General features: G+C 47.4%; 1 protein-coding gene across 7 annotated transcripts in view; it reads right to left on the bottom strand.

The window, feature by feature from the left end:
* The window catches only part of MCF2L2 (MCF.2 cell line derived transforming sequence-like 2), a 312,498-nt gene that overhangs the window by 43,709 nt on the left and 245,516 nt on the right, over positions 1-23,273 (bottom strand). For all 7 annotated transcript variants that reach the window (XM_065557695.1, XM_065557694.1, XM_024107391.3 and 4 more), the window contains 3 exons: positions 22,405-22,474; positions 6,875-6,967; positions 6,224-6,316 (listed from right to left, as the gene is read on the bottom strand). In XM_065557695.1, coding sequence (XP_065413767.1) covers positions 6,224-6,316; positions 6,875-6,967; positions 22,405-22,474 — 256 coding nt within the window. The remainder of the gene's footprint in view (positions 1-6,223; positions 6,317-6,874; positions 6,968-22,404; positions 22,475-23,273) is intronic.

The raw sequence follows: 23,273 nt of genomic DNA, 5'->3' as shown, positions 1-23,273 counted from the left end.
TTTGCAAATCAATTCAAGCTCAGCAGTTTCTCGTTGGAGTCTGTTTTTGAAGTCTTTCTGTTGCAAAATTGCCACCTTCAGGTCTGTTACTGAGTGGCCAGAGAGGTTGAAGTGTTCTCCTACTGGTTTTTGAGTGTTATGATTCCTGATGTCAGATTTGTGTCCGTTTATTCTTTTGCATAGAGACTGTCCGGTTTGGCCAATGTACATGGCAGAGGGGCATTGCTGGCACTTGATGGCATATATCACGAAGGCTAGCTTTCCAGACATTGAATTTTTAGTAGGAGCAGAGAAGATGCAGAGAAATCTTCCAGCTCACTTAAACCCTCCCTCCGCCCCTGTCATAACTATAAAGGGAAGGGTAACAGCCCTCCTGTGTACAGTACTATAAAATCCCTCCTGGTCAGAGACTCCAAAATCCTTTTACCTGTAAAGGGTTAAGAAGCTCAGGTAACCTGGCTGACACCTGACCCAAAGGACCAATAAGGGGACAAGATACTTTCAAATCTTGGTGGGGGGAAGGCTTTTGTTTGTGCTCTTTGTTTTGGGTGTTGTTCGCTCTTGAGACTGAGAGGGACCAGACATCAGTCCAGGCTCTCCAAATCTTTCTGAACAAGTCTCTCATATTTCAAACTTGTAAGTAAACAGCCAGGCAAGGCGTGTTAGTTTTTATCTTTGTTTTCTCAACTTGTAAATGTACCTTTTTGCTAGAGTGTTTATCTCTGTTTGCTGTAACTTTGAACCTAAGGCTAGAGGGGATTCCTCTGGGCTCTTTAAGTTTGATTACCCTGTAAAGTTATTTTCCATCCTGATTTTACAGAGATGATTTTTACCTTTTTCTTTAATTAAAAGCCTTCTTTTTAAGAACCTGATTGATTTTTCCTTGTTTTTAGATCCAAGGGGGTTGGATCTTGATCCACCAGGAGTTGGTGGGAGTAAGGAGGGGGGATGGTTAATTTCTCCTTGTTTTAAGATCCAAGGGATTTGGATCTGTATTCACCAGGGAATTGGTGAAGAGCCTCTCCAGGCTACCTAGGGAAGGGAATTAGCATTTTGGAAGTGGTGGCAGAGGACCAGATCTAAGCTGGTAGTTAAGCTTAGAAGTTTTCATGCAGGCCCCCACATTTGTACCCTAAAGTTCAAAGTGGGGAAGCAGCCTTGACCGCCCCAACTATTGACTAACCCACAAACGGAAATTTGAAATGTCTTTTTAAAGGACGATCACTTCAAAAGGACAACGTTAATCTCCAATCAAAAATGCATTAAAATTGTACTTTAAAAATGGGCTCATTCTCTGAGATAAGAGATCTCCCCTCTGTATGTCCCCAGCATGGGGAACGAAGAGCAAAGTCCTAGGCCTGCTGGGAAACACGTGGCCAAAAATCAGGAAAAGGAAAATAAAACAATTGAAAGGCCAAAATGTGCAGTCTCTTCATGTAAGGATCTTCTGCTTTGGAACCCAAAGATCTAGGGTACACGGTGCTCACAGGGTCCTATACAAGCATCTCTCTCCTCACTCCTGTCTTTCATTCTCTAGTCACTGGTTATCCCTGAAGAATTCTAAGGAAAGTTTGGGGCTTAATTCTCTTCTCCCTTATTTATTGCAGTTACATTTCTATAAAAGCTGAGAGGAGAATCAGGCCTTTTGATTTTAAATGGAGCCTTCTCCTAGATCAACGCTTTGCTCTTGTACATGTGGAAGCTGTAACCCCAAAGTTGACGTCATTTATTCCAGTTTTGCACCAGTGCAACTCCATTGCAATTAATGGAGTTGATCCTGATTTACACCCATCTGAGATCAAAATCAGGCCCTCTCTGTCTTCACTCAAAGTACCTCAAAAAGAAAAAGTCGACTAGATCGAGCATTGAAAAAGATTTTTTTAAAATTGGCAGGGTCAATACTGAAATCTTGAAGCTCAAAGGTGCTGGAGGCTCTTAACTCCACTGAAGTCCGTAGCAACCACTCAGCACCCCATAGGATTGAGCTGATAAAGCATAATTGTTGTACCCCATGTTGCTTGGGGGATTCACCTATTAACCTGCTGGGTTCCAGGAATATGTTTTTTGGTTACCAAGTGATGAGACAAAAGTTTCAGTGACTCAGCTTATTTCTAGTGACCCCCAACAAGCTCGGGCAGGTTCCTGCTTGGTAACTCTTTACTGGTCTTTATGAGTGTATTATCACTATGACATGAGTGCTTGGTTGGGTAACTGTAGGCTTCATTTCAGAAGCACAATGGAATGTCACAACAGTGTCTGCACTAAATATTATACCAGGAAACAAACAGCACTTCCAAGGCATTCATCCAACTTGCCAACTATAAAGCCAGCAACAGGACAGTCCAGGCTGTATCTACTAAAGCAAATGAGAATAAAGATTCTGGTTGGTCTCAGCAGTGTTCTTCAGAGCTGCTGAGAGCTGACGTGCCACTGGGAAGTCCCCCTGACAAAACCATGACCTCATTGTTACTTCTGAAAATCCGCCCTCTCTCTGCTAATTTCTGTTTACTAGGTAGGAGACAGACTCCTTCACCACAGCTGTGTGAACCTTCACCTAGTTTAGTTACAAACCTGAAATTCAGGCCAGACTTGTGAACCTTTTGCCGAAACAGGGTCCAATTTCAGCCAAGCTGGGCCAAGTCTCAGGTGAGCAGAAGTAAAGTTGTGTGTAATATGGAGCTGCATTTTAGGTGGAAACCGCACAACAGTCAGTTGTTTCACCTAGTTTTGATTCAAAACTTGGCAAAGATAAGCCACAGATGCAAAGGCTTGAACTGGAATCCCCCTCTGTGGTTTTGGTTCAGGCTCATGTCTACTTCTGAAACACAGAGCAAAATGCAGCTGAAATTGTTCAAACCCAAAAACTCCAGGTGAAAAGGAAACTGAAGAAAGGGGTTCACACAAATCCCAACCTGCTGACATCATATGGTGCTGCCTTTAAATATGTGGCTGTCCATGCCTCAGAGGGAAAGAGCAAGATGCACTTTATGTTACCTGTTGTGGAATCCTTACTATTATGAGCAATCTCTACAACCATCATCTCGTTAGGAAACTGCCATTTAAAACTAGCTAAACTGATTGAAACCACATAGAGTTTAAAAAAAAAAAAAAAAAAAAACGTGATCCAGGAGCTAAAAGTTGATCAGTCCATTGCTCACCAAGACTAGCCTCCTATGGTTTTACTCCGTGTAAATAGGTTTTACTTTGTGTAATGACCCAGCCACTCCCAGTGTTTATTCAAGCCTAATTTATCAGTGTCTAGTTTGCAAATTTCACCTGCATATCTACCAATGTGAGATGTGCCAGCAATGCCCCTCTGCCATGTACATTGGCCAAACCGGACAGTCTCTACGCAAAAGAATAAATGGATACAAATCAGATGTCAAGAATTATATCATTCAAAAACCAGCCAGAGAACATTTCAACCTCCCTGGACACTCGATTACAAACCTCAAAGTCGCAATACTCCAACAAAAAAACTTCAAACACAGACTCCAATGAGAAACTGCAGAATTGGAATTGATTTGCAAACTGGACACCATTAAATTAGGCTTGAATAAAGACTGGGAGTGGATGGGTCATTACACAATGTAAAACCTATTTCCCCATGCTAATTTTTTCCCTACTGTTACTCACACCTTTTTGTCACCTGTTGGAAATGGGCCAGCCTGATTATCACTACAAAAGTTCTTTTTTTTTCTCCTGCTGATTATAGCCCACCTTAACTGATTACTCTCATTATAGTTAGTATGGCAACACCCGTTGTTTCATGTCCTCTGTGTATATCTATCTTCCTACTGTATTTTCCACTGCATGCATCCGATGAAATGGGTTTTAGCCCACGAAAGCTTATGCTCAAATAAATTTGTTAGTCTCTAAGGTGCCACAAGTACTCTTCGTTCTAATTGTGAAAGGTTCTCCAGAGTCACCCCACAACTTCCCCACCCTCAGATAAGTTCCTTCCCAAAGGCAGGGCCGGCTCCGGGCACCAGCCGACTAAGCACGTGCTTGGGGCGGCACCTTATAAGGGGCGGCCAATGTTGGGGTGGCGGGGGGCGCTCGTAGTGTTTTTGTTTTTGTTCACGGGGCGGCGCTCGAGGGTTGGGTTTTTTTTGTTTCGGTGGCGTGGCACTGGGGAGGGGGGGCGGGGGCTTCAGCGGCGCGGCGGTGGGGGTTTGGCCGGCGCGGCGCTCCAGGAGTTTGAGTGGCCCAGCCCGGCGCTCGGGGGGGAGGGGAGGGCGGGGGTTTGGGCGGCCCGGTGAGGCGCTCGGGTGGGGGCGGGGGTTTGGGCAGCCTGGCAAGGCGCTCAGGGGAGAGTGGGGGTTTGGGTGGCCCGGCGAGGCGCTCGGGTGGGAGCAGGGGATTGGGCGGCCCGGCGAGGCGCTCGGGGGGTTTGGCGGCCCGGCATGGCGCTCGGGGGAGTTCGGCGGCCTGGCACTCCGAGGGTTTTGGGCAACCCGACGCTTGGGGGGGGGCAGGGGTTTGGGCGGCCCGGCGTGGCAATCGGGGGCAGGGGGTTCGGCGGCGCTGGGGGTGGGGGGGTCGGCAGTGAGGCACTCGGGGGGGAGGGCGTGGTGTTACAGCGGGGCAGCACTCTTCTTTTTTGCCTGGGGCGGCAAAAAAGTTAGAGCCGGCCCTGCCCAAAGGAGCTTAGCGTGTTGCTTCTATGGTGCGCTCAGAATTCTTTTTGTGTTAAGTGTCCTTCCAAATGTACTGTGAAGTGTGTACAGAACTGGTCTGACCTGATTTGATCCCAAGGGCTGTGCCTGTTCTGCCTGAGAACTGTACTCCTTGATCTAATCTCACTTTTGCTTATTTGCAGCTTTCAAATTAATAAGAGAGCACAGTTTATTCTTCTTCTACTGGAGACCTTGAACATTCCTTTTCAATTCTCTCTCTCCCTTCTACTATTACAGTTCCTGGAAGTACCTGAGTCAAATTTACTGCTGGAATAAGCAGATGCAACTCTGAGAGTCAATGAAGTTGCACTACGGTGCAATCTGGCCCACTTACCGTATGAGGATTCTTCATCCTACATATCCGGTTTGCTAGATTGCCCATCACCTTGATATTTAGGTGCTGCATAGGTAAATGATTGGCCAGATATTCAGATGACATAAACCGGTATCACTTCATTGACTTCAATGGAGCTCTATCCATTTGCACCGAGACCCTGGCTCTAGATAGTATACTAAGTTCCATAGTAGACTTCATAATGCTAATTAACATTTTTTATCATCAAAATGCTTCATAACATCAACCAATTAACCCTCAAAACACCCTGGTAAGAGAGGTGAGAAAATATTATCCCCATTTGAGAGATGAGGTGATGGAAACAGAAATTAAGACCAACATTTTCAAAAGGGGACACTGGTCTTGGTGCTTCAATTTTGGGTGCTCGGTTTGGACCTGAATGTCAAACATGCTAAGTACCCACAACTTCAGCTGAAGTCAATGTGAGCTGTGGATGTTTACCATGTCTGATAATTAGGGCCAATCTGAAAAAGGGAAAACACCCAAAATGATGTCCTTTTGGGAATTTTAGTTGGAGGAATTTATTCACAGAGAGGAAGTACAGTAAGTGTACAATTTTGGCTGCACTGAAGTCAAAGGGAGTTTGGCCACTGATTAGAACACAGGAGAACCTGTGCTCAGATGGCTAGACCTTACTTCTCTCCAATTAAAGGCTCATGTAAACTTTTTTTTCCCCCTGACAGATTTTTGCCCCAGATCCCTAACTGGCCCCCTCTCAAGGATTGAACTCACAATTCTGGGTTTATCAGGCCAATGCTCAAACCACTGAGCTATCCATCCCCCCAATTAAATTAGATTATTTCTATTCTGTTGTGGAAAACTGAAAAGTGACCTTATTGTTTATAGTGAAACAGTGCTGAATCCAGAACCATGCTGCACTATGTACGCTCTTGTCTTCAGTGCCTGTTTTAGGGCATGATCCTATAAAGTACCCTTAACTATCACTGACTTTAGTGAGAGTTGACAGCATGTGGACCCCCCCCCCCCAAGATCAGGCTCTTATTTTGGTTCAACAAAGAGTCCTTACATTGACCATGCTTGTTCATCTGCCTGGTCAATTTAACATTGCAAAAATATGTATTTAAGGTGTCGCCTTTAAATACCGCTGTGTAACTTCTTAAGCAAAACAGTCAAAGTGCAACAACAATCAATTGCCTCATCATAAAGAATGTCCTTTAGATTTATTTACCTTTAAAAGCAACTGGTACTTTGTGATCCTTTGGACTGGCTTTAAGAGATAAGCATCTAGTGAGAGTTTATGATCCAGTTTACGCTGGCATTCCTGTAAGAGACAAAAGAGGAGGAAAACATACTACAACGCTTAGAAATAGAACAGGGGTACAAAGCCTGGAACTAAGATTTAAGATCATTTGAGATTGAAATGTCTGTTGATTCAACAAGACATATACTCTGTTCCTTGCACACCAGATTTCACTAGTGAATTTACAAAGGGACTCTCCCAGCTGTTCTGTGTACAATACAAACATCTCTGAATGAGAGCCAAGGTCTGGATTCAGATTAGATGGTGTTGAAATCCTGCAAGATCTTCTTGAGAGATTTCAATCAACCTGGTTCGGTGAAAGAGGTCCCTTCTGGTATTAGATCTGACCTGGAACCAAAACTGAAGAGACAGGTTCATATCCAGGAATTCCATCTACCAGGCTACTGAGTCTCTGACATGGTTGTCAAGTGCCTCCCAGAATTATAAAGTGTACACATAAATATATTTTCCTCTATAACTTTTTTTAAATGGACATGAATACAGAAACTTTCTAAAGAGAGATGGATGGGAAAAGGGGCTCTAACAGATTTGCATTGCCAGTTTGTAAATAAACTCCACCTGAAAGAAGAGGCTATCTCCACATTGTCTCCAGAGGGCTTCAGATCTTAGCTTGTTCTGACAGTATTTTTCATACACTTGGAGATCCTCTTTCTGCAACAAAAAGAAAAGCTTAAGTAACTCAGGAGGAAACAATTCATTGAACGTTGATCATTAACCAGATCTCCTCTACATCTTCTATTCCAAATAGATGAGATCAAACCAGATCCTGGTAATAAGTCTTTATGGAAAAACCTATTGTGTAAACTATTTTTACTCTTTCAGATTTCATTACACTACCAAGATTAGCTTGGGTGGGTTGTTTGGGAAGCAGAAGCTACAGCATAGGGGGCTAGGCGCGTGAGTGCTTAGACTAGAGGGCTGGAAGTTGAAAACTGTCAGTTCAATTCCTGGCTCTAGCACAGTCAGACTGTGTGTGACTTTGGGCAAGCCAACCAGGTCCACATTTTCTCAAGTGGCCACTAAATTTGGCTTCCTCAATTTTTGGGTTCTGACCCTGAGACAGCTGCCACATGAGCACCCACAGCTCCCATTGACTTCACCTGTGAAAAAACTGACCCTGTGAGTCTCACATTGGGCACCAAAACTGCCTCTCATGAGTGGACATTTCTGAAAACGCTGCCTTGAATTCATGAAAGTTTGTGGCGTGCTTTGAGATCTTTGGAAGTGCAAATATTACCATTATTTGATGCAAACCTCACAATCTTGGCCAAGATTTTCAAAAGCAACTAGTAATTTTGGAAAGTTTCAGAGTAGCAGCCATGTTAGTCTGTATCCGCAAAAAGAAGAACAGGAGGACTTGTGGCACCTTAGAGACTAACAAATTTATTAGAGCATAAGCTTTCGTGGACTACAGCCCACATCCGAAGAAGTGGGCTGTAGTCCACGAAAGCTTATGCTCTAATAAATTTGTTAGTCTCTAAGGTGCCACAAGTCCTCCTGTTCTTCTTTTTTTAGTAATTTTGGGTGTCTCTGTTTTTGGATCCTTAACTTGATGCACCAGATTTTTAGAGGGCAGGCGTTCAGTACTGTCTGAAAAATTAGGCTGTCTTATGTTCTCTCAAATGGGGCATCCAAAACCACTGCACACTTTTGAAAATCTTGACCAACTTTTCTATAAGTCCCTAAAAGGGAATTACCATGATCTGAGTGACAATCTAAAAAATGAACTAAGCAGCAACATCTGAACACTGCAGAAATCTAATAGAGTTTAGTTTAAATCCACAAGGGGGCTTTTCTTATCAAGAAACTTTTCCCGAGGCAGCCTTCAGAATTCTCTACCCTGAATGGTGCTGGAAGAATCCATCCTTCTGGGATTCAAGGGGGGAAAAGATGGATAATTACATGGACAGCAATGTTATTTTGCATTATACAGGAGATTAGATAATCAGTAATGCAAATTCATATACACAATGCACGTAGTTCAATGGACTGGCACATAATAATACTTAGTATTTCTCTAGGGCTTTACATACTCAAAACATTACAGGGCCCAATCCTGCTCTCAATATCGTCAGTGGCAGGCCCCTACTAAGCTCAATGAGGTAGGTAATTCTTTCCCAATGCCACACAGGCCAGGTCTACATGACAAACGTTTGCCGTCGCAAGTTACGTTTGAATAAAACAATTGCAGTTCGTATATCATTTGTGAGCATGCAAACCTGGCTCCTTGGGTCAGCGCTGCGCATATTCACCAGGAGAGCTTATTTCGATGCACAGCGTAGCGCACCATAGGTAGGTGTCCCAGTGTGCAGCTCTGCACCATCCAGCCCTCTGTCATTTGGAAAGTTTGAGCAATGCATTGTGGGGCAGAAACAAGTCACGCAGGGGTGATTCGGACGGCAGAGTCAAGTTCCCACCTTGCAAACTTTCTCTACCCCGTAATACCGTCTCTACCCCATAATTTTTGCTCCTAATGTTAAGATCCCACAAACCCTCGCGGGACTGGTCACTGTCTGCCATCTCCAACCAGTGTGGATTAGTCACTGAGCCCATGCCCAGCGGCCCTGGAAAAAATCTGCCACCAGGTGGTGGCAGCCTGGAGCCCCGGCCGCCACGTGAGTGGGGCAGGGGAAGCCCCTAGGCCCTGACCCCACTCCCTGGCAGCAAAGCAAGGCAGGAAGAGGCGGGGTGTAGCAGGGGCGGGAAGAAGAGGGGTGGGAGCTTGGGGGAAAGGGATGGAATGGGGGTGGGACCTGGGGCAGAGTGGGGGTCAAACACCCCCTGGGAACAGAGGAAGTCGGTGCCTATGTGCGGGGCGACAGGGGAAGCCCCTGCACCTGACCCTGCTTTCCAATAGAAGCACCGGGCGGGCACAGCAGAAGGAGCCCCAGCGCCCCAGCCCTGGTCCGCCACAGAAGCGCGGGCGGGGGGGGGGGGGGGGGCGGTGGAAGCCCCAGCATCCGGATCCCTGCTGTGGCCCTGGGACTGGAGGAGCTCTCATTCCCCATATGCCCCAGGGCCATGGTGCACGGACAGAGCTTCTCTGGACTTGGGGCCGAAGTGTGGGGGCAGAAAGGAGCAAAAGGGGTTGCGGGACAGCAGTGGAGGGGCAGGATGGGGGGGCTGGGTGGAACAGGGTGGGCACCAGGGAAGGGGCAGAAAGGGATGGGGCTCTGAGCGGGGCCACAGGTGGAAAGGGTAGAGTGGGGGCGGGGTCACCGGCAGACGGGTTGGGGAGGGGTCCCAAGGCCAGAGGAAATCTTAATCCGTGGCTCCGCCTCCGTCTCTAACAGAAGCTTGGAGCCTGCAGAGCTCTGCATTATTGTCATGAGCATTGCAAGTACAGGGCGCACAAGCTGCAGGATTTGCAGGCTGCAAGAACCACCAGATCAGTGGGGAACATGCCGATTTCCTGAAGGGCAGGTTGCTGTGGGACATAGTGAGAATCAATACAAGGTTGTTAGTGGTGCTCACAGAGCAGCTGCAAATGGTGGAGCACCACTTCTGGGCCCAAGAACAAGCACTGACAAATGGGACCACATCATAACGCAGGCTTGGGATGACGAGCAGTGGCTGAGGAACTTTCAGATGGACACGGCCACATTCCTGGATCTGTGTGCCAAGCTTGCTCCAGCCAACCAGTGCAGGGACACCAAAATGAGAGCTGCACTGACAGGGGAGAAGCAAGTGGCGATCACACCACGGAAACTTGCAACAACGGATTGCTACCTGTCAGCGGGAAATCATTTTGGAGTTGGAAAATCCACTGTGGGGGGCCATTGTCATGCAAGTGTGCTCTGTAATCATCCGCTGCTCTGAAGGACTGTAATTCTCAGCAACATGCAGGACATAGTGGACGGATTTGCAGCAATGGGGTTCCCAAACTGTGGTGGAGCAATAGACGGCATGCATGTCCCTATTTTGGCACCAGCATACCTTCCCACAGAGTACATCCAAGAGAAAGGACTACTTTTCTATGGTTATGCAAGTGTCGGTGCTCTTTGGGACAGTGGTAGGTCTCCTCTAAGTACAGCACATCGCTCTTTGTTAAAGCAGCAGGTCTGCAGCTCAGCACCGGAATGACTTCTGATATGCCTGCCGCAGTTCCTTCACTTTCACGCAGTACTGCCACTGATCCCTGTGGCACCCCTTCTCCTGCATCTCCTGGGCAATCTGCTCGTAGATGTCCTCATTCTCTGGCTGGTCCGTAGCTGGGCTTGTAGAGCCTCACCTCTCCACAGGCCCAGGAGATCCAATATCTCCTGCCTACTTACTCCAGGCCAGAGCACATCTGGAGTGTGCATCCGGCATGGCCAGCTGGGCAGTTGTGCACAACCGTGGAGAGCAGCTAGGTGCTTGCCAATATGGACAATCAGGAAAAGGCATTTCAAAAATTCACAGAGTTTTAAAGGTGGAGGGGGCTTCTGGTCTCCATGACCCCTAGTCAGTGGAGTTCACAACTGTGACCAGAGCAGTCAGTACAGGGCATTGTAGGACAATGGCTGGAGGACTGTTAGGGTCAACATAGGTCACTCATTGTCTACATCCATGCTGCATTGACCTCAGTACATGGACCATGGCTCCATGATGCTCGGGGAGGTGCTGTTACTATGTCAGTGTAATGGAGAGCCATGGTCCAGAGATGGGAGACAAATTTAAGTGTAGACACATGCACAACTAAGTCAATGCAAGGCGGCTTACGTCGACCTCACTTTGTAGCGTAGACCAGACTACTGTGAATCAGGGCAGACGCAGGAGTAAAATGCAGGAATTCCTGTTTCTCTGTCCTGTACTTAGTCCACTAGACAATGCTGCCTCTTTGGGGTTGGCAAGGAATTTCTCTCCAAGGAATAGTTTTTTGCAGGGCTGTTGTGGGGCTGTCACCGTTTAAGCTGGGATCACCCATTAGGATCAGATACAAAGGGGATAGGAGAGGACAGGGGAAGGCCAATGCCACCCTTCACTACGTTTCTATGATTATGCAATTGCAACCAAAGCAATATTAGTGGTGCAATTTCAAAGTGAGGTGCAAACTTTCCTTTGCCTGAATAGTATTGTTTACGTATGTTGCCATGGAGGGAAAGTGGCAGTGGGTAGAGAACACAGAACTGAAAGGAATCAGAAAGGGTAATCAAGCATGACTACTTGCCCCTTGCCTAAAGAAAACAGATACGCTTCAGTGAGAGAGACGGTGATGGTCAATTCAAAAGCAGCAGCAGAAGGACAAACAAACAAAACAAAACTGTTCAAACTGGAGAAAGAAGGGAAAGCAATTATTAACCTATCAGTCTGATGTAGCAGCCCTCTGTGTAAACATCACACACAGCGCTGCACAAATCAAGGGGACACCAGCTCAGACAAATGTTCTGTGTCCTTAAAACTAGCCTTTCATTATGGCAAGGACTGAGAGTCGCATAGTCAGAAACGGAATTCCACAGAGGAATAATTAGGGCTATCAATGCAGAGCCAGATCTTGAACATCTCAAAGTTCAGGAATGTTCAGCTCCAGGATTTCCAACTCTAGATCTGCCTGTATATTTATATCATGCTCAGGGCCGGAGCAAGGATATTTTGCGCCCTAGGCGAAATTTCCACCTTGCGTCTCCCCCTCCCTCTCCCCCCGGAGCATCGCTTATTATAAACCTTCAAAAATGAATACTGCATAATGTGGCATTGTTCATTAGAGTTAATACACGTTTGGCTTGAAAATTTATTAATTTCATTATTTAGTCTACATATCTAGTCTACATATCTATCTGCCATGAGGCTGCATCAACTGAAAATGAAAAAAATGAAATTTTATTCCTATCCGTTCTTTTTCGTGTTCACTATTAAAAGTAAAGGATAGAGAATACATGTCACTTACTAACTATGAATAACTATTTGAATTTCATCAACTGCTTGATGTAAACATTGATTAAGAGATCAAGATGACTTTTCCTTAAAATTAAGCGATGTTGATTGTAATCGGAAATACACCTTTTTTAGTTACGTTCCTTCCTTCATTCTTTCATATCAAAATCTACTACATTTTATTCTACCTTTAGGATATCCAATTATTGTTATTAATAAAATTTATAAAATTAGAATGGCGGATACTCCGTCATACAACAACAACTGACAATATCAATATGACAAATTTCAACAACCTACCCACACATATTCACACATGATAAACATATACATTCAAATACTTCACATACACACACAATTGACACAAAGCATTAGCAAAACGATGCAGCGGCAATTGCCGGAGTCTTAGATCTGAAACAACTCAACAAAAATAATTAGCCTCAGTCAACACCCTCCGAAAACGAGTAAGCTTAGCATTATAAACAGCCTGTCAGCCTGTGCCCGCAACGCAGAGCTGGCGTTGGTAGGGTTACCATATTTGGATACAATATGATTGTCAGAGAGAGAGGACTTGGCCCATGAAACAATAACCGTATTAAGATGCGGCCTGTGAAAAAGTTTGAGAAACCTTGACTTAAATTTCTTTGGTGACATGATGTAATATTCAGTATTGCCAACCTCAAACATTCAGAACTCATGAGTTGGGCCCCCACCAAAATCACTCCATATCTGACCTATCAGTCCTCATCCGGGAGCCGCAGAGCCCGAGCGTGGCGAGGGGGAAGCCAGGGGGCGCACGGGGGCCGCTGCCCGCATGCATCCGCTGCAGGAGCCCCTGGGTGGGGGCACCAGGCCACAGCCCAGGCAGGCACGCCCCCCGGGTTCCCTCTCACCGTGCTCGGGTTCTGCGGCTCCCAGAGCAGGCTCAGGGCCCCGCGCCCCGGCGGAGGCTCACATGCCTGGGAGCCACAGAGCCCGAGCGTGGCGAGGGAGGAGCCAGGGGGCGCACGGGGGCCGCCACCCGCATGCATCTGCTGCCGCCTGCAGGAGCCCATGGGGGGGCGCCGGGCCGCAGCCTAGGCAGGACTGCTGCCCCCCCTGTGCCACGCCGGCTCCTCCATGGCTGGGACTTGCTGCCCCCACACAGGGCCGCATGGGGGGGGGGAGGAGGAGTGGGGCAATTTGCCCCAGGCCCCCGCAGGGGTCCCTACGAGAATGTAGTATTCTATAGTATTGCAACTTTTTTTTTATGGAAAGGGCCCCCAAAATTGCTTTGCCCCAGACCCCCTGAATCCTCTGGGCGGCCCTGCCCCCGCAAGCTGACTCTCTGGTGCCTCCGGAAGGCAGCTCCTCTCTGCCGAGCCAGGGCACCGCTTTTTGGCGCCCCCAACCACTTGGCGCCCTAAGTGACAGCCTAGTTCATCTAGTGGTTGCACCGGCCCTGATCATGCTCACCACTGTTGTGTCTATAAGCCTTTGCTCTTCTACGGTGCTTCCTATCCAAGGATTTCAAAATATTCTTTAGATTTAGTGTGTTCAGGGCACATATGCACAACTCCAGTTAACTTTATTGGCAGCTGATGAGTGCCTGTATGTGAGGTAGGAATTTGGTCCTTAATGTAGCACTCATGGGTTCCCTGAGGTTCAGGAGCTGACACAAACCTTTCAAACAACTTCATTTTTTATGTGCTTCTTCTCCCAGATAAGATGACCAAGTGCTTACTGCAACTGCTGGTTCCTCTTAAATGCTCCTCTTTCTAGGGTTGGTAATACTGTCAGTAAGGACATAGTCATGCCAGGTTCTGGGCATCTCCGGCAAAGAGCTGATCGCCTTCCATTCCCACTTGATCTTCCCAGGGTCAGGCTCTAAGGATTCACCTACACCGGGGTGGGCAAACTTTTTGGCCCGAGGGCCACATGGGGGTTGCAAAAAACTGGATGGAGGGCCGGGTAGGGAAGGTTGTGCCTCCCCAAACTGCCTGCCCCCCCATCCGCCCCCTCCCACTTCCTGCCCCCTGACTGCCCCCCTCAGAACCCTCCTCCCATCCAACTCCCCCGCTCCTTGTCCTCTAACTGCCCCCTCCCGGGACCCCCGCCCCTAACCGCCCCCTGGGACCCCATCCCCATCCAACCTCCCAGTCCCCTGACTGCCCCAACCCCATCCACACCCCTGCCCCCTGACAGGCCCCCTGGAACCTCACACCTATCCAACCCCCCCCATTCCCTGTCCCCTGACCCCTATCCACACCCCCGCCCCCTGACAGGCCCCCTGGAATCCCATGCCTCTCCAACCACCCCGTTCCCCGTCCCCTGACTGCCCCCTCCCCCCAGAACCTCTGCCCCATCCAACCACTCCCTGTCCCCTGACTGCCCCCCGGGGTCCACTGCCCCTTATACAACCCCCCGGCCCCGGCCCACTTACCACGCCAAGCAGAGCATGCAGATCAGCATGTCTGGCTGCTGCGCCAGCCGGAGCCAGACACGCTGCCACTCTCCTTGGCAGGAGCGCGCAGTTCTGCCGCCCAGAGCGCTGCCTGCGCAGCGGCGTGACTCTGCAGGGGAGGGGCTGGGGACTAGCCTCCCTGGGCAGGAGCTCAGGGGCCAGGCAGGACAGTCCCGCGGGCCGCAGTTTGCCCACTCCTGACCTACAGTAAAGCTTTTAACCATGTGTCTGTAACGAAGTAGTGGCATGGCTGGCACTAAACATGTGTCCAAACACGGTTACCACGCAGTAGTAACAACAGCAGTTCATTGTGTTTCACCCCTTCCAGAGGTTCTGGCTGTCACATGATTGATGGATGGCTTACACCCTTTTGTTTGGGGTTTTTCTGCACAGGGCCGGCTCTAGGTTTTTTGCCGCCCCAAGCAAAAAAAATGTTGGCTGCCCCCTATCCCAGCCCTGGGCTCCTCGCCGCACCCCCCTCCCACCCCAGCCCTGGGCTCTTCTCCACCACCCACACCCCCCTGCCTCCCCAGCCCTGGGTTCTCACCCCCCCAACCGCACCCCCCTGCCGCCCCAGCCCTGGGCTCTCCCCCACAAACACACACACACCCTGCTGCCCCAGCTCTCCCCACCATTGCCCCCCCCCACCTCCTGCCGCCCCAGCCCTGGCCTGACCCCCCCACACACCTGCACCCTCCTTCTGCCGCAGCCCTGGGTCACTGGTAACTCGCTCCCAGGGCAGGTCATTCAGCAGGAATTTTAGATGTGCACAGAACACAGACAGGATTGGTTCCCATATGGTTACAGAACTGCAGTAAAGTGAAACAATTTTCAGCTTGTGTGATTGGAGGATATCTGGATGCATATTATAAGATTGTCCTACATAAATGAGGAAAAGTTGAGGTGCCTTTATTATTCTTTTGTTCCACTCTTTCTTTCTATGGGGAATTTGCCAATGCAATATCACTGTCTTCCTTTTAAACAAACAAACAAACAAACAAAAAAAGCAATGGCTGTTGAAAATAGCAATTCCAGTCCTAATAACCACTGGGAAGCATTTCTTGCTCAATTTTATCCTACTTTTTCTACAGCAAGTTACAGTGAATCAGTATATTTGATTTGGGAGAAATGAAGTAACAGCTGCCCAAATTGAGCTTGAGCACTCCTGAATTTTGAGGTGTTCAAATCTGGAAGGCAGGTGCTGGGGGGGGGGAAGGGACGGGGGGTCTGTTGCTCCGCAGGGAAGCACGGCAGTATGTATGCAGTAGCGTGTCTGGCGCTGCGCGAAGCCAGACACGCTGGTCTGAGTGGCACGGTAAGGGGGCTGGGGGGTTGAAGAAGGGGTAGGGGGTTCCGTGGGGGGGGCAGTCGGAGGGAGTGGATGGGGGCTACCCTCCCTCCCCGTGGAGTGTCCTATTTTTTGAATGTTAAAATATGGAATCCCTACTCACAGTGCAGCTCTCCATTCATAGCAGGCTGCAGCATGAGGTCTCAGCTTCCTCCCTCCCTCCCCCTCTTTCCTGTTGGTAGTGGCCAAGGGAATGCTGGGAAATGTAGTTCTTTCCCTGCTCCAGGGCTGGTTCTATAGGCAGGGAGCTAACCAAGGAACTACAGCTCCCAGGGCCCCTTGTTGGTTCTCAGCTCCCATGCTGGATCCCTGCCGCCCCTGCAAATGGGCTGCCCCAAGCATGTGCTTGCTTTGCTGGTGCCTAGAGCCGCCCTTGTTTCTGCAGTACAGACAGAGCACTCACCGTATCTGTGGCCTGGGAATCCCTCCATCCTCCCAGCTCTCTTTATGGTAGGACATCTATCATGATAAGCAAACCCTTGCCCATTAGAGGAATCCCACTGACTTTAATAGCGTCCACTGTCCGACGTGTTATTGATACTGCTCTGTGGGATCAATCCAGTCTGGCCCTAATCCAGCAAAGCACTCCAGTACATGCTTAACTCTAAGCATTTGAGTATCCCCATCCCAGAGTTAAAATTAAGCACATATTGAAATGATTTGCTAGGTCAGGGTCAGAGTGATCAGCACCGGAAAGGTGCATGGCTCTGGGGAATTCTATCTATACTGTGGGACCACGTTTCCCAGAATGCATTGATGCAAATGCAGCCGGGCAGTGGCTGCACAAACACCTTTGTGACGGCAGAAAGGTAGTTGTGTGGACACAAACTCAGCCGTGTTACTCATGACCCAAGTTACCAGGTGATCAAGCCTTTAACCAGTTACAAAATCAGGTTAAAAGTTGTCATGTGATCAGACCAGACCAGACAGGGAGCATGCGTAAAACAGTGCCAGTCATAAAACCACCCACAACAGGCTGTATTCTAATCATACGCTCATTGGGCTTGATCTGCTCCTGTTTGGCTCCCGCTGGAGCTCCACTCCTCCTAGTGGAGCTTCACCGGCGTAAAGCTGGAATAAGTCGCTGGTGAATCAGCACGTTGTTTGCTGGGAATGGACTATGAACAATCTAAATAATCTGCAATCAACATTTTATGATCAGCACCTATTGTGTTTTATTTGTCTGTAAAATGCCAGACAGTGTCATATAAGTATGATTTCAGCTGGCACGTTGAACAAATCTAATGAACTCTTTACTTGATTGAAACCTCAGTTCTATTACATACGCTAGCTGCCCATAATTTGGGCCCCAGTCCTGCTCCCTTTGAAGGCATTGTGAGTTTTCCCATTGATTTCAGTAGGCGCAGAATCCGACCTATGTATTGTTTCACATATGGCTAAGAACAAGGTTTGTTTCCACTCAGAAGGAGCTTCTCCTTCAATAGCAGCCCTTTTGAATTTTACCCTATGCCAAAGCAAACACGGCTGTAACTACAGGAGCAAGCCAGAAGCCTTTTCTCAGTGAGAAGAGGCAGAAAGCGGCCAAATCGCAGGGAACACAAACACACAGCCATGTTTCTGTCTGCGCCTCTCTCGACGGGCACAGACCAATTTTCTTGGCGCTGCTGTGGCTCCTTCTAAAAACAGCCCAACACCAGGAAAAGTCCTTGAATCAGAAGAGTTATTGTGTCAGAAAGTATCAGAGGGGGAGCCGTGTTAGTCTGAATCTGTAAAAAGCAACAGAGGGCACTGTGGCACCTTTAAGACTAACAGAAGTATTGGGAGCATAAGCTTTGGTGGGTAAGAACCTCACTTCTTCAGAAAGAAGAACAGGAGTACTTGTGGCACCTTAGAGACTAACAAATTTATTAGAGCATAAGCTTTCGTGGACTACAGCCCACTTCTTCGGATGCATATAGAGTGGAATAAATATTGAGGAGATATATATACACACATACAGAGAGCATAAACAGGTGGGAGTTGTCTTACCAACTCTGAGAGGCCAATTAAGTAAGAGAAAAAAATGCAAGAAGAAGAAGTGAGGTTCTTACCCACGAAAGCTTATGCTCCCAATACTTCTGTTAGTCTTAAAGGTGCCACAGGACCCTCTGTTGCTTGTGTCAGAAAGGAGATCCCAGGGTGAGGATTTTGCTCTTAGTGAGGGATTTTAATTATGAGGTGAAGAAAAAGTCTGATCTGACCGCTTATTCAATAGATTGTTTTAATGATTTATTTGATTGGTTCACAGAAGCTGACAGATAGAAGAGACAAAGGGTCTGATTTTCTTTTCACTTTACACCAATTACACCCAGTAACCCCATTAACATCACTGATTTATGCTGGTGTATGTGAGAGGGGAATCAAGCCCAAAGTCTTGTTGCTCACAGAGAAGGGCCCCAAGCTGCAAAATTTAAATCCAGATTTTGCGGTTTGTGGATCTTCAGACCAGAGCTTTCACTCTGGCCCATTGTAAAGACAAGGGGCATTTGCAAAATTTGGATCCTTTGTTGGTTTTTGAACACCTCAAAGTTCTGGCCTATTTGGACCTGAGGTTTGCATTAGTCTCATCTCTGATATCGACCTCAGTAGGAGTTTTGCCCAGTTAAGATCCAGACTAACACAGCTACCCCTCTGATACTTGCCCAGTTAAGGACCTCAATCTGCCCCTTACAATATAGATTGTTTTATGCTTTAGAGGCTGTTTTCATTCATTACAATTAACACTGACTATAAGAAGTAGCTTAGAAAAACAGATATTTTATTGATTTTTATTACTAAAACCCTTTGGATCTGAATATTTGTCATGAATCCAATAGTGAAGGGCCTAATTAACTTCATTTGATTATAATTAGGGTCTAATTATAGAAGTATAATAGTCCCATTAGTACTATTCCCCTCATCCCAAACAACTTTATAAATTATGGGCCTGCTTTTTAGAAGTGTTGAGTACCCACAATTCCAGTTGAAGCCTTTGGGAGCAGAGCGTGCTCAGCACCTTTGAAAATTAAGATATGTATGTTTCACCCACACAAATATCTATATAGTCCTTAAGACAGGAATTCCTTCATGTACCATGGAAATGCAGCCATCCCTGGGGTGGGATGCAACAGACTGTCAGACAGCTGGATGATATTAGAACAATGGGAGAAGGAAAGGTTATGACCAAAGATGGTAGGACAAATCTCATCTCTTCTGAAAAGTGGTGTGGGATCTTTAATGGTTACTTAGAGCAGACAAGAGCTTGGCTTTTAACATCCCAATCAAAAGAACCAATCAGAGTAACTAAATCTGGGTACAGTTTTGCAAACCCTTACTCATGAGAGTAATTCCATTGTCTTTAATGGGAATACTTTAAATGAATCAGCATTACTCATGTGCGTAAATGATTGCACAATTGGGCCCTTTATCCCAGAAGGACAGAAGGCTAAATCAGCTCTTAGAATTTGAACCTGTAGCTCTTGAAAGTCCAGCTAGTCTCAAAGCAACGTCTAACACATGATGCTAATTTTCCCAATATAGCCTGTAGAAAACTGGTCCCAGAAAAGAGAACTGCTTTGAAAGGCAAAACCTTGTCGTGGTTTTCAACTCCTTTTTCTTGGTCAAACCCTCTATTTTTAATAAACGAACATGTTTTAAGACCCGTGTGTCTGAATCACGTTAACTACTTTTTAATTTCCTTGGAGTAGAAGGCAGGCTGTTTTCCCACACACATAATTCCTCATTACTGTGTAGGGCCATGCACGTCAGCCTTAAATATTCAGTAAACAGCAGTTAGTGGCTTGTTAAAGAAAAATTAACAGCCAGATGGCTTTAGGAACATCAATAATTCATCACACACGGTTTTGCCTGATAGACCCCAATAACCAAGGAAATGGAAAACTCAACTGACAACGTTGTGACACAGAACTGCGGCGCGTGTTACAATCTTTTGTGGTTAATAGATACCAGTTACTTTCACAAGCTTCCTATTCTGAACACAATACCCTGGTTTTGTGAGTTAGCCAGAGCAAGAAAGTATTCAGGAGGAAACCGGCAAAGCAGCTTTTTGGAATAACTGCACTGCAAGCACCACCAGCTTCTGACGTGTCACAACAATAAGGCTGTGCTAAATGAGGCAGGACTTGGGAAAGCTGGCAGGGGAGCCAGAATTACAGGTGGTTACCCACAAGGAGCCATTCTCTTAACTTGCTCTGCACTTTAGTGTGTACATCAAGCAAAGGCAGACGTGGCTATCTGCATGCTGGGCTGCCCGGTGCAGAGAAACAGCACTGCCTGGTAGCCTTGGACTTTCCAAAAAGCAACAGAGGGTCCTGTGGCACCTTTAAGACTAACAGAAGTACTGGGAGCATAAGCTTTCGTGGGTAAGAACCTCACTTCTTCAGATGCACCTGAAGAAGTGAGGTTCTTACCCACGAAAGCTTATGCTCCCAGTACTTCTGTTAGTCTTAAAGGTGCCACAGGACCCTTTGTTGCTTTTTACAGATTCAGACTAACACAGCTACCCCTCTGATACTTGGACTTTCCAGTGAGTGGAGCTCACTCCACAGGCTTAAACAATCAGTTACCACCACAATACAAAAGTACAGGAGACCCATGCTGATGGGTAGATTCCTTGTTTATTCAGCTGGAATATTGTGTACAGTTCTGGTCACCCGTGTTCGAGAAAGATTAATTCAAACTGGAACAGACGCAGAGAAGGGCTAGTGGGATGATCAAGGCAGTGGAGAGCCTACGCATATGTCTACTCTGCAATTAAAAATCTGTGCCAGCTGACTCGGCTCATGGGGCTTGGGCTATGGGGCTGTTTCACTGTAGTGTAGACTTCTGAGCTCAGGCTGGAGGCCAGGCTCTAGGAACCTGCATGGTAGGAAGATCCCAGATCTCGGGCTGCAGCCTGAGCTGTAATGTCTACACTGCAATTAAACAGTTCCGTAGCCCAATCCCTGTGAGCCCGAGTCAGCTGGCATGGGCCAGCCACATCAGGGCCGGCTCCAGGCACCAGCTTGCCAAGCAGGTGCTTGGGGCGGCCTCTCCGGAGAGGGGCGGCACGTCCAGCTATTTGGCAGCAATTCGGCGGACGGTCCCTCACTCCCGCTCGGAGCGAAGGACCTCCCGCCAAATTGCCGCCGCAGATCGCGATCGCGGCTTTTTTTTTTTTTTTTGCCGCTTGGGGCGGCAAAAACCCTGGAGCCGGCCCTGGCCACATGTTTTTAATTGCAGTGTAGACATCGCTTAAAAGAGGTTGGCTTGGTTAGCCTAGCAAAACAAAGGCTGAGAGGGGCTATGATTGCTCTCTGTAAATACATCAGTGGGTTAAACAGCAGGGAGGGTGAAGAGCTATTTAAGCTGAAGGACAGTGTTAGCACAAGAACAAATGGGGATAAAGTCATCATGAATAAAATTAGAAGGAGGTTTCTAACCCTCAGAGGAGAGAGGTTCTGGAATAGCTTCCCAATAGGAGTAGTGGGAGCAAATAACCTAAGGGTACGTCTACACTTACCTCCGGGTCCGGTGGCAGGCAATCGATGTTCTGGGATCGATTTATCGCATCTGGTCTAGACGCGATAAATCGATCCCGGATCGATCCCCGAAGTGCTCGCCGTCGACGCCGGTACTCCAGCTCGGCGAGAGGAGTATGCGGCATCGATGGGGGAGCCTGCCTGCCGCGTCTGGACCCGCGGTAAGTTCGGACTAAGGTACTTCGAATTCAGCTACGTTATTAACGTAGCTGAATTTGCGTACCTTAGTCCGAAGTGGGGGGTTAGTGGGGACCAGGCCTAAGTATCTTAATAAATTTATGAATGGGATTATAGGATGGGGTTCTCCTCCGATAACAGGGGATTGGACTCTGTGACCCAAGAGGTCTCTTCCAGTCCGACGTTCCTAAGGATTGCTGAATTCTGTGAATAAGTAAGAACCCAATCTCATGTAAATTAGTGGTAAAACTCCCATTGACTTTAAAGGGAGCAAGCCACAGACCAGATACAGTTCCACTGCCTCAGGGAGGAGGCAGGATTCCAGGGGTGGCCCTAGGAGGCTGAGCTTCCTGTACCCTGTGGAGCTCAACATCTTTGAGCTTGACGGGATAGGGCCTGGGTGGAGCCAGAGGATCTGCTGCTGAGCCATTCTCTTGCCTGTGGTGGGGCTGTGTTTGGGGTGCACAGGGCTACTGTGACCACGGAGTTGCCTGGGGCCAGGGTCAAGATCCCTTCCTGTCACTAAGGCAACTAAAAGGCTCCAATTCAAAAATCTACATTTATTAACAGCATCAATCTTTTCTAGACCCAATCCAGCAGCATTTACTCATGTGAGCGTGCCTCGTTCACACAAGCAGTCCCATGGATGCAAATGGGATGATTCAGGTGAGTGTGGGCCAAGCCACTTGTGTAAGCAACTGCTGTAGGACCAGACTCTCGGTTTTATACAAACCCACGGTTTACTTACTCTTTTTAAAAAGCACCGGCCAAGAAGCTCAGGGTTCTCAATGCAATTTTCCAGCTCCTTAAGGAAAATTCTGAGAGGGAGAGAGGAAAGGCATTTCCAAGAGATCAATACATTTACACGGATATGACACTCTGGAACCCCCATATTCACCACTGTGATATGATTATATGGTTTGTACAAAGTATGCCCTTGTGAGGTAAAGTCATGATTTGCTGAAACTCATTGTTCTGTCAACATAAGTGTATCACCATTGTACATAAAGTTATAAGATTTTGCTATATGGTTGTTATTGGAATATGTTGTGTGTCTGGGAGACATCCACAGCAAGCTCTCCAATGGCAACAAGGGAGGTGGCTCACACTCAGATGGGTGTTAAGCGACCATCGCCAGCCATTGACCCAGCAGTGGAATTGTAAACAAGAGATTTACAATTCAATAAGAAACAGTTGCTCAAGCGCTACACAATGGGGATTGCTTAACTCCGTAGGTATCAGGACATGTGATGCTTGACTCCATGTTTAAGCCAGTATTTTTCTCGGCACATGAACTGAGTATAAAATAAGAGACAGTGGCATTATGAGCCTACCTCTCTCCTCGCCCACCTATTCTGAAGGCAACAAGAACGTTTGGAAGAAAAGACTTTGAACTGGGGAGATTGGTCCCAGGCTGAGCAGGGAATTCAGCCTGTGTATTAACAACTGTGAACCGCTTACAACACCTAGTGGGGTGAAAAAAACTGCTTGATTCCCAATCTTGCTTAGTCTGATAAAGTTTAGGATTTAGACTGTGATTTTACCTTCTATTTCTTATGTAACCAGTTCTGTCCTCTACGCCTCACACTTATAAGCACGTAAAAATCTACCTTTCTG

The sequence above is a fragment of the Chrysemys picta genome, chromosome 9 (assembly GCF_011386835.1).
Source record: "Chrysemys picta bellii isolate R12L10 chromosome 9, ASM1138683v2, whole genome shotgun sequence".
Classification (NCBI taxonomy): Eukaryota; Metazoa; Chordata; order Testudines; family Emydidae; genus Chrysemys; species Chrysemys picta.
The sequence above is the reverse complement of the archived record's forward strand: the minus strand, read 5'-3'. Positions and strand labels throughout refer to the sequence as shown.